At 64.1% G+C, this 14,781-nt stretch overlaps 1 protein-coding gene across 1 annotated transcript in view; it reads left to right on the top strand.

Annotated features, from left to right (window-relative positions):
* The window catches only part of MYO7B (myosin VIIB), a 93,247-nt gene that overhangs the window by 77,338 nt on the left and 1,128 nt on the right, over nt 1-14,781 (top strand). The window contains exons 30-46 of the mRNA XM_081242530.1: nt 419-646; nt 1,497-1,664; nt 4,793-4,910; nt 4,998-5,124; nt 6,428-6,594; nt 7,592-7,773; nt 8,621-8,751; nt 9,028-9,185; nt 9,352-9,505; nt 10,027-10,182; nt 11,053-11,158; nt 11,970-12,083; nt 12,301-12,388; nt 13,296-13,402; nt 13,879-14,064; nt 14,291-14,407; nt 14,628-14,711. Coding sequence (XP_081098656.1) covers nt 419-646; nt 1,497-1,664; nt 4,793-4,910; nt 4,998-5,124; nt 6,428-6,594; nt 7,592-7,773; nt 8,621-8,751; nt 9,028-9,185; nt 9,352-9,505; nt 10,027-10,182; nt 11,053-11,158; nt 11,970-12,083; nt 12,301-12,388; nt 13,296-13,402; nt 13,879-14,064; nt 14,291-14,407; nt 14,628-14,711 — 2,391 coding nt within the window. The remainder of the gene's footprint in view (nt 1-418; nt 647-1,496; nt 1,665-4,792; nt 4,911-4,997; nt 5,125-6,427; nt 6,595-7,591; nt 7,774-8,620; nt 8,752-9,027; nt 9,186-9,351; nt 9,506-10,026; nt 10,183-11,052; nt 11,159-11,969; nt 12,084-12,300; nt 12,389-13,295; nt 13,403-13,878; nt 14,065-14,290; nt 14,408-14,627; nt 14,712-14,781) is intronic.

Raw genomic sequence — 14,781 nt, 5'->3', positions numbered from 1 at the left:
GTGTCACAGGCACACCTGGTAGGTCCCTTGCCATGCCCACATCCTGCTCCAAGCCCCTCACGCCGGGGAGCTCAGACTCCCATGTAGCAATGCGGAGGTCACACCAACACTCCCCCACCTGAACCCCACATGGTCGCCCCACCAGATGCCCTGACGCCCACGCCCACAGCCTCAGACCGAGACGTGCTCACGCCAACCAACCAATCAGAGTGTTCCGACCCCGTCACGTGGGCATGTGCCGCCTGTGGGCAGGGCGGGCCGGGGTGCAGTGTTGGGGAGGGTGATTGACAGGCCACGCCCCCTGGGGGAGGAGTCCCTCGGGCGTCCAGCGGGCTCTTGTCCTCCGTGTGCCAAGGGCAGGTGGGGCAGCCTGACACGCAGCAGTCGCTCACCCCTGCCGCCCCGATTCTGGTCTCAGTTCTGGTCCCTGGGCAGTGGGCACGACCACGTGATGGACACCTTGGCCCAGTGTGAGCAGCTGGCCCGGGAGAGGGGCGAGAGCGAGCGCCAGGCGCCATGGCGCCTCTACTTCCGGAAGGAGTTCTTCACCCCGTGGCATGACTCCCGGGAGGACCCGGTCAGCACCCAGCTCATTTACCACCAAGTCCTCCACGGAGTCTGGTCCGGCGAGTACAGCTTCGAGAAGGTGAGGGGACCGCGGCCGTCAGGGCCCTGAAGAGCCACCCATCAGACAGCCTGAGGAAGCTCCCTGTTCCAGTGCAGGGGCGGCGGGGACCGAGCAGGGGCAGCTGGGCTGCGGCCGCCAGGGATGCCCGTGGGGAGCGTGGAGGGCAGGCAGCCAGGGGAGAGGAGTGGGCCCGGGGGTGCTGCCCTGGGGGTCGGAGGCAGCCATGGCAGCCTTGGAGGCCTTCCTGGAATGGGGCAGTGGGCAGGGACATGCAGGGGCGAGGGGAAAAGGGGGCCCAGAGGGCAGGCAGCTGGGTGGCCGGGCAAGGTTTTGGTCTCCCGGGAAGAACAGGACTGTTTGGAGCAGGAACCCTGCTCTGTGCTGTGCATGCTGGGGCCTTACACAGGCTTCCACCCACATGAGCCCTGCAGAGGCCATACAGGGGTGGCCACTGGTCACCTTTGCCCAGTGAGGACTGGGGGAGACAGGGTGAAGGCCTCGCCCACACTCACCCCACTCAGACAGCAGTGTTTGGGGCTCCACCCAGGCCTCAGAGCTCCCTCCCATACATTCTCTGGCTCCGGAGGGCTGAGAGAGGGGCACAGGGGATCCCCCCTTGTCCTCAGGCAGAGGCCCCACAGGGCTCAGTCCAAGGCCGCTGGGAGGTCCCTGCCTGCCAGCCGGAGCCCAGCCCGCGTCGGGGCCCAGTCGGGGCCCGCGGAGGTTCTGCCGTGCTGGGGGAGGGGCAGGTCCTGCCTAGCGGAGGTGGCTGGTCACCTCTGCTGCGCCGGGGCGAGAGCGTCCTGGGGGAGGGTGGGCTCTCAACACCCTCCCCCCCACCCCGCTGTGTGTCCCCCGGGCTGTGCAGGAGAAAGATCTGGTGCAACTGCTGGCCCAGTGCTGCGCCGTGCAGCTCGGCGCCTCGGTGGGGAGCCAGGCCGTCCGGGAGCTGCTGCCCAGCTGTGTCCCCCCCAAGCTGTACAGGACCAAGTCCCCAGAGGAGTGGGCCAGCCTGGTCACCGCCGCCCATGCCGAGGTCAGTTCCCCAGAGCCTGTGCACTCGGGCTGTGCAGCTCTTTTTGGGGGCCCTGGGGGCCCTGGGGTGTGTAGAGCGGTTGGAGACCCCGTGACGAGCCCCCACTCATGGGGGGTTGGGAGGCTAACTTGCCACTCAGCAGAGCCCTGTCTCTTCAGGTTTAAAGAGTCTCGTTCAGGTCCACTCCCTCTGACAGGCCCATTCCGTCTTCCCTCCTCCTTCCACGGTGGCATCCTGCCATAGGTCAGGGCAGCTCAGCCCTGCACTGGTCTCCACTGCAGTGTCGGGCTGGGCCCTGGCCTTCAGCGCAAGAGGGCATCCCCAGCTGCTGACCGCAAGCGCGCCCTTGCCTCGGCACCAGTCCCGCCCTGTGAGGCCCCATCCTGGCCCCAAGCCTTACGGTGTCCCCTTGCTGGGCCCTATGTGCCCCGGGCTGGCTCTGGACAGCAGGGAGGGCTGCCGCTCTTCTAACCCTGCTTGGTCAGCCCGCACCAAGTAAAGGCGGCTCCCGGAGGCCCACAGCCTCGTCCCCAAGCCTCTACCTGCATCTCCAAACACCCACTCCTGTTCTCGGGGTCACCCGCACCAGCGGAGGTTTCTGCTGCTCCTAAACTGCCACCCCAAGAGGGGACAAAGACAGGCTGTCTGATTCAGTCCCCCTGTCTCTCTTCCCCTCCCCACAGGGCTGTCCCAAACCCGGCCCTCTGTCAGAGCCTCCTTCCTCATAGGGTGCTTTGCTCTGCAGCGTGGCCTGAGGGTGCAAACGCATCTCTGAGGACCTGGCTGGCTGGTGCAGCTGCTGCAGGAGAGCTGTGCACGGGGGGTTACTGAGGATACAACCCTTTGCTTAATGCCTCCCCTGCACTAACTTGCACTGGGGGCCAACAAAGAACGACAGGCAGTGGGAAATACGAAGGCAGCATGACGCCTGTCTGTCAGGGGTTGACAGCCCAGTGGCAGGGAGATAAGCCCCGGCCATCCAAGTGCGGAGAAGGGCAGGGAGCATGACCAAGCAGCATGCCTTCCATTCTGGCAACACAGAAGGAGGTGCTCAAAGTGGGTCCGTAGACAAGGGTCCTGTACGCCTGTGGCAGGGGCTGCAGCTTGCTCTTTCCTGCTCTTAGGGTGTCACCGTGCACAGCCCTTAGGAAAGGCTCTAAGAAGTCCTGCAGGACAGACGCCTGATTATCTTACCCAGTGTTCCCCACACAAGCTTGACCACATATGTTCTGTTCCACAAGGCAGTGGCTAGCATCCCTTCGGGACAATCCTTGAACGGGAATTTGGCGAAGCAAACCCTGTTGGTTGCTTCTGTTGTTTCCCAGCCTGAGTGGATGTGTTTACAGGGGAGAGACCATGGACGTTTTAGGGCTAGTACGAGACGGAGGGGAACAAGAGATGCACACAACCCCAGATGAACATGAGTGAGAAGTGGCTTCGTAATTTGGGAAGGGGGAGTTGGGGTGAGAGTAAAGAATTAGGAAATTCACACCACACTTTTTCCAAAGTGGACGTAGTTTCACTGATTTTTTTCCATTAAACACTTAAAACCTGGGCATTACCAAATAAACCAGAAAATACAGACAAATACAAAAACAACAGGGAAATCAGCAATAATATCATATCAAAGAGCTCATCCCTCTTAAGCTGTGGCATGTGTCCTTCTAGACTGCCTTATTCACATGTACACAATGGAGACATGCATATGATTGGAGTGAGAGAAACACGCCTTTTTTTTTTTGGCTGCGTTGGGTCTTCGTTGCTGCGCGCGGGCTTTCTCTAGTTACGGCGAGCGGGGGCTACTCTTCGTTGCGGTGCGCAGGCTTCTCATTGCAATGGCTTCTCTTGTTGTGGAGCACGGGCTCTAGGCACGCGGGCTTCAGTAGTTGTGGCACACAGGCTTAGTAGTTGTGGCTCACGAGCTCTAGATCGCAGGCTCAGTAGTTGCGGCGCACGGGCTTAGTTGCTCCGCGGCATGTGGGATCTTCCCAGACCAGGGCTCGAACCCGTGTCCCCTGCATTGGCAGGTGGATTCTTAACCACTGCACCACCAGGGAAGCCCAAAACATACCTTTAAAAAAAATAAAAATAGGATTATCATTAGATAACTTTAAAACATGCTTCTTTACTTCACTTAATAGTTTGCAGCCCTACTTCTGTGTCACTAAGTACCGATCTCTGTGTTTTTAAGGGCTGCATATACTGTATTCATGAGTTATAATTCACTTCACTGATTCCTACTGATGAATGCTAAGGTCATGCCCCATTTTTCACTGTTAAAACAGCAAGGTGAACCTCTCTGTAGATACAAGTTTTGTATGTTTGCCAGTTATTTCATCAGGATCAATTTCTAGAAAAGGGATTTCAGAGTGTGTGAATGTTCTAAAATCCTTGACACCCGTTGCATACTGCCAAGTCTCAGGTAGGATGTATCAATTTACATCCCCCAATGCAGTATCTGAATGTTACCCAACCACCTTTTAAAGTAGGAGCAAGAGAAATAACATTTTATTCAACAAACTAACAAGAAAGCTCAGTTGGATGTTACAGCCAGCGATGAGCACAGAGCAGTGAGATGAGGGAGAGGAAAGGGTGAAGGTGAGGAAAAGCCGAGGACGGGGGAGGAAGGAAGGTGAGGCCAGACTCGGTGGGGGGTGGTTTGAGGTGAAGGTCCCTGAAAGACGCCTCCCAAATGTGCAGACGAAGAGCTCCGCAGAAGAGAGGCAGAGAGGGGCACCAGCAACACACAGACACACACACCATGGTTGGCCTTGGGCACGGAGCAACACGCAGCCCCTTGAGGCCAGTGTTGGCGAGAGCCCGCCTGAGCCCGCAGACGCCTGCACGTGACCCTCACAGGCTTCCAGGCTGAGACCGGAGCCTGGCCCTACAGCCTCTGGAGCTCTGATACCGAGGAGGGGAAAGCCTTCCTTCCTTCTCAAAACCACCGGTGAGGGGTCCTCCCCAGCCCACCAGAGCCTCCCACCCAGCCCTCGCCGGCACTGGCCTGGCTTTAGGCAGAGGCTTCACAGAATGATCCAGCAAATGAGCACCCTGGGCGCTGGGTGAGTAGTTAGGTGGGGGATGATGAGTGGTGGAGGTGACACATCATCATGTCCTCCGAGCAGGCATCATACACCCAGAAGCAGGCCACGCCACTGGCCGTGCGAGAGCAGGTGGTGGACACCGCCTTCCTGAAGTGGCCGCTGCTCTTCTCCCGCCTCTTTGAAGTCACCACACTCTCAGGTAACGGTGTCTGACCGGGTAAGAGGGTGCGGCTCGGCCCACACCCCGGGCCAGCCCAGGCTTCACACTTCTGTCTCCTTCCGCCAGGCCCCCGACTGCCCAAGACTCAGCTGATCTTGGCTGTTAACTGGAAGGGGCTGTACTTCCTGGACCAGAAGGAGAAGATGCTCCTAGAACTCTCTTTCCTAGAGGTCATGAGCCTGATCACCAACAGGTGGGGCCCTGAGGGAAGAGGCCCCAAATCTCTCTCTCCCCACAATCTCAGCCCTTGGGGGCTCCAGGAGAGACAGGGAGAGGAGGAGGGACATTGTCCCTGGGAGCCTGGCTGGCTCGTACCACATCACACGTGTAGTGTGATGGCCGTTGGATCGGGAGCCACCTTCCAGTGTCCCAGGGCCAGCACTGTGTCCGCACATCACGCGCTGCCTTCTCAAGCTTCCTTTAGAACCCAGCCCCGCTGGAAAGGGGCACATAAGCTTGCAGCCTCCAGGGTGTACGTTCACCTATAGGCTCCTTCCCTTCTCACGGGTGGGAACCACTCACTCGGAGGTGCCAGCCATCTGGGAGAGGGAGCGAGGGACAGGGCTGCGTGTGCAGGGCACAGAACAGCACGAGGGCGGTCTTGCACGCCTGGTGGGACCTCGGACGTCCCGTCCCTGTGCTCTCCATGGCTCTCACCTTCTGAGAAGGCCTCCATGCCCTTCGGGAAGGCCTGTTTGTGCCCTGCCAGAGCCCCTCCTTGGTTAAAGCACAGCCCGGGGGGCTTCCCTGGTGGCGCAGTGGTTGAGAGTCCGCCTGCCGATGCAGGGGACACGGGTTCGTGCCCCGGTCCAGGAGGATCCCACATGCCACGGAGCGGCTGGGCCCGTGAGCCGTGGACGCTGAGCCTGCGTGTCCAGAGCCTGTGCTCCGCAACGGGAGAGGCCACAGCAGTGAGAGGCCCGTGTACCGCAAAAAAAAAAAAAAGAAAAGAAAAAGCACAGCCCGGTGTGGCATGGCCACTGTGGTCACTACCAGTGTGTGCAGGGCGCAGGCTGGCCACCACTTACTGAGGCTGACCGTGCTGCGCACTCTCTGCTATGCCAGTAAGTCCCCCCAGCACCCCCAGTCTGCAGATAAACAAACGGAAGCACATAGAGGCTGGGCAGCTCGCCCAAGCTCACCCAGGCTGGTGCTCCATCTCAGCGCCACCATTCTTTGCGGTGGCCCCGTGGTGGCCCTCCACGCTGGCCACCACCTTGCCTGCCTGGAGCTGACCCCACAGACTGGGGCTCAGTACCACCACTGCGTTTGGAGCCCGTGGCAGCCTAAGCTCTGGCTCACCTGCCCACACACACAGCGGGGCCTGGGACCGGGGCAGGCTTGCTCTCAGCCCCTGGCCCTGCCATGGCTCTGGACTCGCTGCTCGGTTTCCTCATCGGTAACTCAGGCGGGTCACGCCTCCGAGGCTGTCGAGGGGCTGACCCAGGGGGATGGTGGAGTAGACCTCTGGTCACATTGTCATCTTTCCCCCTCAGGGAGGCCCAGGGTGGGCAGAGGCTGGTGCTCGTCACGCTGCACGAAGAGGAATTCGAGTTCAGGTCCCCCAGCAGCGTGGCCATCGCCGAGTTGGTGGCCATGTTTCTGGAGGGCTTGAAGGAGAGGTCCGTGTTCGCCATGGCCCTGCAGGACAGGAAGGCCACAGGTACCCAGCCAGGTGGGGAGGGGACCCGGTGAAGGTGGGTGGCTTGCTCATGCCAGGTCCCGGTGGTCACGTGGCAGGCGGGGCACAAGGACTCGAGCGGAGAGAGGGAGAGAGGCCACCAAGCCCACACTGCCCACTCGGGGCAGCAGTAGGCAAGGCCTTCCCATGTGCAAGATGAGGGGACTCCAGGAGGGGTCTCAAACCCTCCAAAGTGAAGTGCGCTGAGGGCTGTCCTTGTGCTGGAAGCATGGGAAGGGCCAGCGCCCTCACCTGCAGAGAAGAGCTGGGCCACCCTCCCGTGCCTTGCATACCATCCCCACAGCTGCCCTGTTGTCCCATTTTACAGACAAGGACTGGAGGCTCAGAGAAGGGACGCAACTTGTCCAGGGCCACACAGCTCAGGAGGGGGGTTGGGGGCGGGGTGAGCCCGGGCAGTCGAGTTCTCGGCCACGGCTTCCCTGAGCACGGCTGGAAATCAGGCTTCAGGAGGGAGGGGGCAGGGGAGGGCTGTGCACAGGATCTTCAGTGCAGTAAGAAACATCAGCAGAAGCTTTGCCCCTGGGGCCCATTCCATCCTCACAACAGCCCCAGGAGGGAGGGATGACTTTCTTCATTTTACAGTTGAGGAAACAGGCTCAGAGAGGTCACCCAGCTCCCGGGCAGGCTTGGTGACTGCCAGCTGGTATTCTGTTCCCTTGGTCCACCTGCCTCCCGGCTTGCCAGCCATCTCCTGGTCAGGCGTCTGAGCAGGTCTCCCCAGCTCCTGCCACCCCAGGCTCTGTGCCTGTCCAGGCCCCCTGAGGGCCAGAGCTCTGGGAATCCCACCACCAGCTCACGGTCAGGGTGGCCTTGGGCCCACTGCTGTGCATCTCCGTTTCCCCATCGGTCAAAGGAGATGGCCCACAGGATGCCACCATAGTCTGTGGCCTCCGCTGAGCCCTTGGGAAACGGCGTCTTCTCTGCCCCGTGTGTGTGTCCGTGTGACCTGGATTTGTAGATGATGCCACCCTCCTGCCCTTCAAGAAGGGGGACTTGCTGATCCTGACAGCGAAGCAGGGCCTGCTGACCTCTGAGAACTGGACCCTGGCCCAGAATGACAGGACCAAGAAGACGGGGCTGGTGCCCACGGCCTGCCTCTACATCATCCCAACGGTCACCAAGCCCTCGGCAGAGCTGCTGGTAACTCATATGCTCCCCTGCCCTCAGCTGGGTACCCGTGGGCACCTGGGGGGGTGGCCGAGATGCCCGGCCCGGGGTCCTAGCTCAGGGGCGGGGGACCCACCTCACGGATCCTGGGCAATCACGTCAGTTCTGCCAGCCCCATCGTCCTTCTGGGGTGACGGAGAGGCAGGAAGTGCTTGTGCAGTGAGTGCCTGGTGCAGTGCTCGGCATTTAGTAGGTGCTCAATCAGTGGGCATTCCTTCCACCCCTCCCACCAGGGAGTGTCCTGGGGATGCTTCCGTCCTTGTGTCAGCCTCATTTAAACCCTGACCCAGGGGGGCTCAAGTCTCCCTACCCCTGACAGCCACCCCACCCCAGCGCCCAAGACCAGCCCCCCAGGGAGACAGGACAGACAGGCCTTCCAGCGTGCATGTATTGAGTGCCAACTGCATGCCCTGTGCCTGCAGTACAGGACTGAACACAGTAGTATCTCCGCCCTCAAGGAGCACGGGGACGAATGACGACTTGATGGCAAGTGAACGAAATGCCACCAAGAAGGAGTACCTGCTGTTATGGGAGCAAATCCTAGGGCGGGGGCTTGCCCTGTCTGGGAAGGCATCCCTGAGGGACTGGCACTTGTGCTGAGGCCGGAAGGAGTGGGCCTGAGAGCCCTCCTAAGGGAAGGGAAACAGGCTCAGAGACGCCGAGTCACTGATCCTGGGTCACACAGCAGGTGACACAAGAAGGGTAGACCCAGGCCTATCCAGCCCCGTGGTCCGGCCCCTCCCGAGTCTCTGAGGCAACCAGGCCAGGAGGAGCTAGTGGGCAGAGGCTCCTGGACACCCACAGACCCATGCCCTCACAGAGCTTGCTGGCCATGCCACGAGAGAAGCGGAAGCTGGCAGCCCAGGAGGGGCGGCCTGCAGAGCCGGCCCCTGAGGAGCAGCCTGAGGAGAAGCTGCACACCTTGGAGGAATTCTCCTACGAGTTTTTTAGGTGACTGCCCTGCCCACCCCCAGAACCCACCCCAAGCAGCCTCTCTCCACTCTCTGGGGGCTGGAGGCCATGAAAGCAGGTGCACTGCCCGCCTGGCCTTGCTGGGCAGGGAGGGGACCCTCTGACGCTCCCACGACCACCCCGTTTCTGAGCTGAGTGCTGTGGGCACAGAGGGCATCCCCGTGGGGACCTGCACTGGAGCCCGGGGCTCTCTTGCCACTGTGTGCGCGTGGCTCGTGGTGGGGGGGCCTTCATCCCTGCCTCGATCCCTGACAGGGTCCCGGAGAAGGAGACAGTCAGCAGAGCCGTGCTGCCCCTGGCCCGGACCCGGGGCCACCTGTGGGCCCACTCAGCCGAGCCGCTGCGGCAGCCTCTGCTCAGGCGCGTCCACGCCGACGCCGAGCTGCGGGACGTCGCCTGTCGGATCTTCATCGATATCCTTTCCCGGCCAGCCTGCCCCAGCCCCGCAGCCCGCCCGCCCGCCCGCCAGGGGGCCAGATCTCCCAGGGCACAGCGCTGCCCCAGGGTCCGCGCGGGGCCGGGCTCGGGGGTCAGCGGTGACAGGCAGCCCCGCCGGCGCGTTCTCCTTGACGGCTGCACCCGTCCTCAGGTACATGGGCGACTACCCCTCTCGGAAGGCCTGGACCTCCCTGGAGCTTACCGACCAGATCTTCTCGGCGGCCCTGCAGCAGGCGGCCCTGCAGGATGAGGTTTACTGCCAGATCCTGAAGCAGCTGACACACAACACCAACAGGTCTGTGGGGACCGGGGAGGGGCAGAGGGCACCGCGCGCGCGGGTTGCCATGCCCAGGGCCCCCTCAGGCCTCACCCCAGCCCCCGAGGCTGTGTCCACTGTTCAGAGGGGGAGGCGGCCCCTCATAGAGGCGACCCTCGCAGTAACAGTGGGAAGGTTGGGGCCCGATGTGTCCCTGAACTCCTGGGCTGGCCAGAGTCGGGGCGGGGGGATGGCAGGGAGGCAGACCTGCCCTGGGCCCTGCCTCTCCCCCTCTCTCCTTTGTCACCTGGGCAGGCCCTAGCCTCTCTAAACCTCAGTGCCCTACTCCACAAAATGGGCACAATAGCACCCCCTCCCCTCCTCGTGGGCAGGGAAGCCTTGGTGGCATTGGCAGCAGGGCAGCGGCTGCCTTGCCCAGGGCCTCAGGCAGGCCTCAGCTCATAGCATAAATCCTACAAAGCCCCATCTCCCCGAGGTGCCTGGCTGGCCCGGGCCTCCGGGGGGGCCCCTCCTGGGCTGACCAGCGCCTCCATCCGCAGGCACAGCGAGCAGCGGGGCTGGCAGCTGCTGTGGTTCTGCACCGGCCTCTTCCCGCCTGGCAAGGCGCTGCTTCCCCACGCCCAGAAATTCATAGACACGCGGAGAAGGAAGGTGCTGGCCCCCGACTGCAGCCGCCGCATCCAGAGGGTCCTGAGGTGAGCCTGACAGCTCCTGGGCCCCCGGGAACGTCGGCTTGGGGAAGCCGGGGGGCCCCGCTGGCCCTCCAGGAGCTCATGGTCCAGTGGGGACACCCGCCAGTGGAGCCAGGCTCGGCTTCTTCTCTAGAGGCTGGTGTCAGTTTGCGGAGGCGGGACCAGGTCCCAGCAGCCCTGGAGGAAGATGGAGAGTGAGGCCCCAGAGGGTCGCAGGGCGGCCAGGCTGGTCAGTGGAGGTTTCTGGCCATGAGCTCCTCCTTCCCCCGTGGCTGCCTGTCCAGGGCAGAGAAGGAACTACCCTGAGGCCAGAGGATGACCTTGATGTCCCCAGCCAGCTGTGTGTCCCCCTAGCCCAGCCCACAGTAGTTGAGCTCAGACCCATCCCTGCCAGCCCGTCCTGCAGTTCCTCCCCGGCTCTGCCTGCCCTCCAGCCCTGGCTTGGTCTCCTGTGTCTCTGGGAGAGGGTGGGGTGACCTGGTGAGCAGACGTGACAGTGAGTGGCACCCTGGGTCGCGGTGGGGAAGGTGGGTGTCCCCATCCCAACTCCCCGCCCAGCTGTGTGGGAATGAGAACACGACCCACCCTGCCTACTGGTGCCGGGCCCAGGACCCCTGGCCAGCCTGGGTCCCCTCCCCATGTGTGTCCTCAGAACCTCGGGGCACCTGGGAGTGAGGCCAGGCTGGCCGCTGGTGCCTCCTCTAGGCCATGTGCCCAGCACCGCAGGCAGGGCAGCCCCCAGGGAACGGCGGTGGTCTCGGGGTTGGCTTTTGTTTTGTACCTGGCACAGAGCTTAGCTTAGAGTCTGGGGACGGGCTGGGCCCAGGTGAGGGTGTCGGGTGGCACGTGCAGCGTGTGCACTGTCTGCTCCAGGACGGGGCCCCGGAAGCAGCCCCCGCACCAGGTGGAGGTGGAGGCCATGGAGCAGAACATCTCCCGCATTTGCCACAGGATCTACTTGCCCAACGACACGAGCGAGGTGAGGCCCTGCGTCCCCCAGGGACCCGCAGCCAGAGCAAGGTCCCTCCCCACGGGGGTCACCCGAGGAGAGCCGGGAGACACCGCCCGACACGGCTGTTTCCAATATAGAGTGGATGCTCTCCCCTTCAGCGCTCTCCTAGCCCTGCCCCGTCTCCCCCGAAACTACCGCTTCGCCCCACCCCAGTCCCCATGAGCATGAACTGAGTGCTGGGCGCCCTCAGGTGCTCCGAGCTGCACAGGGGAGGGATGGGCCCCGGGGAGGCTGTAGTGCAGTCAGGAGTCCGGACGTCCCAAAGGTGTGGGGGGCATTCCAGGCTGGGCACAAGGGGGCAGAGGCCACAGGGCTGGGCACCAAGGCTGAGTCCCAGGGCCTGGGGGCCCCTCGGGCTTCCGACCCGGCCCCGGGACATGGTGAGCAAGGGCCGCCGTGGGGTGCCTGCGGACAGAACCCAGTCGGCCTCTGGGGACGGCAGAGGGGACAGGTGGGAGGCGGGAGACCCTTGGCCAAGGGGCAGCAGTGGAGCGAGGGGGCCCTCACAGCCCTCCCCAAGCGGACTGTGGCCTTGACAAAGTTCCCACAGTCTGGCGGCAGGCTCTCAGAGCAAGTTCAAAAGGCTGGGACTCTTGGGACCCCAAGACAGCGAGTCCTGTGACCAAACAGCACACACATCCGGCCAGGTTTCCAGAGGGGGAGTCTTGCCCTTCTCAGGACAGGGCAGCGGTGACCCCAGCCCCAGTCAGCAGGCTGTTGAGGGTCACCCCGGGCCGAGCCGCGTCCTGAGACGTTCCCCTGCCCCCTCTCTGCCCAGATGATGGAGGTGGGCACCAACACCCGGGGGCGGGAGGTGTGCGACAGCATCGCCGCCCGGCTGCAGCTCGCCTCCTGGGAGGGCTGCAGCCTCTTCATCAAGATCGCGGACAAGGTGCGCGGCCCAGCAGGCCAGGGGCCGGGAGGGAGGGCAGGCGGGCGGGGCTCTCCCACGTGCGCTGGGCCAGGCCCCCCGCGGCACACAGGCTGAAGGGACGTAGGCGGGAGGGGTCAGAGCCCCGGTGCGGCACCTAGCCTCCCAGGCCAGAGATGGGTCCCTGGATGCCGCACACCTGCATGCCTCCCTGTGCCCTCCTCTCCACCCGCCCCAGGTCATCAGCCAGAAGGAGGGAGACTTCTTCTTTGACTCCTTGAGGCAGGTGGCCGACTGGATGAAGAAGAGCAAGCCCCAGAAGGAAGGTGAGGGGAGGGCTCTGTGGGGCAGGCTGGGGCCAGGAAGGAGGGGAGGGGTCGGGAAGGAGGGGAGGGGCCGGGAAGGAGGGGTGGGGCCGGGAAGGAGGGGAGGGGCCGGGAAGGAGGGGTGGGGCCGGGAAGGAGGGGTGGGGCCGGGAAGGAGGGGAGGGGCCGGGAAGGAGGGGTGGGGCCGGGAAGGAGGGGTGGGGCAGGGACGGAGGAGAGGGGCCGGGAAGGAGGGGTGGGGCCGGGAAGGAGGGGAGGGGCCCGGAAGGAGGGGTGGGGCCCGGAAGGAGGGGTGGGGCCGGGAAGGAGGGCAGGGGCCGGGAAGGAGGGGTGGGGCCGGGGAGGAGGGGAGGGGCCGGCAGGGGAGGGGCCGGGGGGAGGGGAGGGGCCGGGACGGGGGGGAGGGGCCGGGGCGGGGAGGGGCCGGGAGGTCGGGAAGGAGAGGTGCGGCGGGGAAGGGGCGTTGCGGGGATGTGAGGCGGGCCAGGGCCGGGGGCTCCCCGGGCCACTCCTGCATGGCTATGCCCGTTCATTTATTCATTCATTCTCATTCCCCTGGAGCTCTCCCAACTCCGGCAGGGGCCGGGCATGCGGCGGGCCTAGAACACATGGCGGGACTGCGGGGTGATGGAGGGTGCACGGGGGCAGAGAGGGCGGAACAGGGCCTGACCCCACGGGGAGATCCGCGAATGCTGCCGGAAGAGGGGCTTCTACACTCATCTTGAGGGATGAGGAAGAGCTGGGGGCCAGGGAGGAAGAGGCGTGGAGGCTGTCCAGCTGGGGAGGCCGCAGTAGCAAACACAGCGGCGATGCGAGGGGCCAAGGGGCAGGGTGCGGGGGTGGGTGGGCAGCGCCCCGGCCTGCTGGGCCAGGGACAGGCTTGGTGCTCACTGCCACCCCTGTCCAGGGGCCGCTGTGACGCTCCCCTACCAAGTGTACTTCATGCGGAAACTGTGGCTCAGCGTGGCCCCAGGGAGAGACGTGAAGGCAGACACCATACTCCATTACCATCAGGTACCCGGGCCGCCCCTCCTGGTGGGCGTTGGGGCCACCCTCGCTCCAGCCCACACCTGCCCTGAGAGTGGAGCACGGCCGCCTTGCCCCTGGGCACCCAGCTCCCGCCCACGGCCTCACGGTGGGCCGGCCGCGCCCCTGAGGTTCTGGAGCCAGGAGCAGAGGGACAGCGGCGTCTGGAGACAGTGGCCGTACCAGCACCTGCAGCATGCCTGCCTGCCGGGGCGGGGAGGCGCGCAGAGCCCTGCAGCCCATGGAGCACTGGCCCTCGCCCTGAAGCGGGTAGAGTAGGCCTCGGCCTCCACGGCGAGACGGCAGGGAGCCCTGCCTCCACTCGGCGGCCTTCCCTGCGCTGGACACCGTACCCTGATGACCTTAGCTTTTTGCGGCTCGGTTTCCTGGATGGGGGCGGGCTACCACATGAGTGTGAAGCCGGGGGTGGCTGCAGCCTAAAGTCCAGCTTGTCCTGCACCCAGGAGCTGCCCAAGTACCTGCGTGGGTTCCACAAGTGTTCGCAGGAGGATGCCGTCCACCTGGCAGGCCTCATCTACAAGGCCCAGTTTGGCAATGACCGGTCCCAGCTAGCTAGCATGCCCAAGGTCCTGAGGGAACTCGTGCCTGAGAACCTCACACGTCTGATGTCCTCAGAGGAATGGAAGAAGGTCATTGGCAGGGGCTGGGGAGGGGCCCCTCGGCTGCTGCCCCTACAGGGACCCCGCCCAGGTGCCACCGTTGGGGGTGGCCTGGGTCCGCTGTAGCACCTTCCCCGCGCTGTCCACGGCCTCAGGCAGCAGCTGCCGCTCTGGGCTAGGACCTCGGGGCCTTGTGTGGCAGCCCGGTCGGACAGTGGCCTCCACTCAGGCCCTCACTGGCCCTTGCTTCCCCCAGCGCATCCTCCTGGCCTGTGACAAGCGCAGGGACATGACAGTGGAGGAGGCCAAGGTGGCCTTCCTGAAGTGGATCTGCCGGTGGCCCACCTTCGGGTCTGCCTTCTTCGAGGTGAAGGTAGGCCGCGCCCCAAGCCCGGCCATCCTGGGCACGCAGGCCCCCCCCCCCGGCTCTGGCCCCAGCAGCCTGAGCTTCTCCCCTAAACACGCCACGGGCAGGGCCAGCGGCCAGGTCTGGGGGAGCAAGTGTGCACGTGTGTGCGTGCATGCGTCTAGGGGAGGGGCCGCCTGGCCTCCCAGGCTGGGCTGTGATCACTGTGGCCCCCCTCCCACCCCAGCAAACCTCGGAGCCCTCCTACCCGGATATCATCCTCATCGCCATCAACCGGCACGGGGTTCTGCTCATCCACCCCAAGACCAAGGTAGTGGGAGGACCCCTGGGACTACGCCAGGGTCCTGGGGCCCCTGCGCAGGTGGGGCTGCCCTCCTGGC

This window comes from Mesoplodon bidens (genome assembly GCF_964165515.1).
Source record: "Mesoplodon bidens genome assembly, chromosome: 8".
NCBI classification, from domain to species: Eukaryota; Metazoa; Chordata; class Mammalia; order Artiodactyla; family Ziphiidae; genus Mesoplodon; species Mesoplodon bidens.
This window is presented reverse-complemented; position numbering and strand designations above follow the sequence as displayed.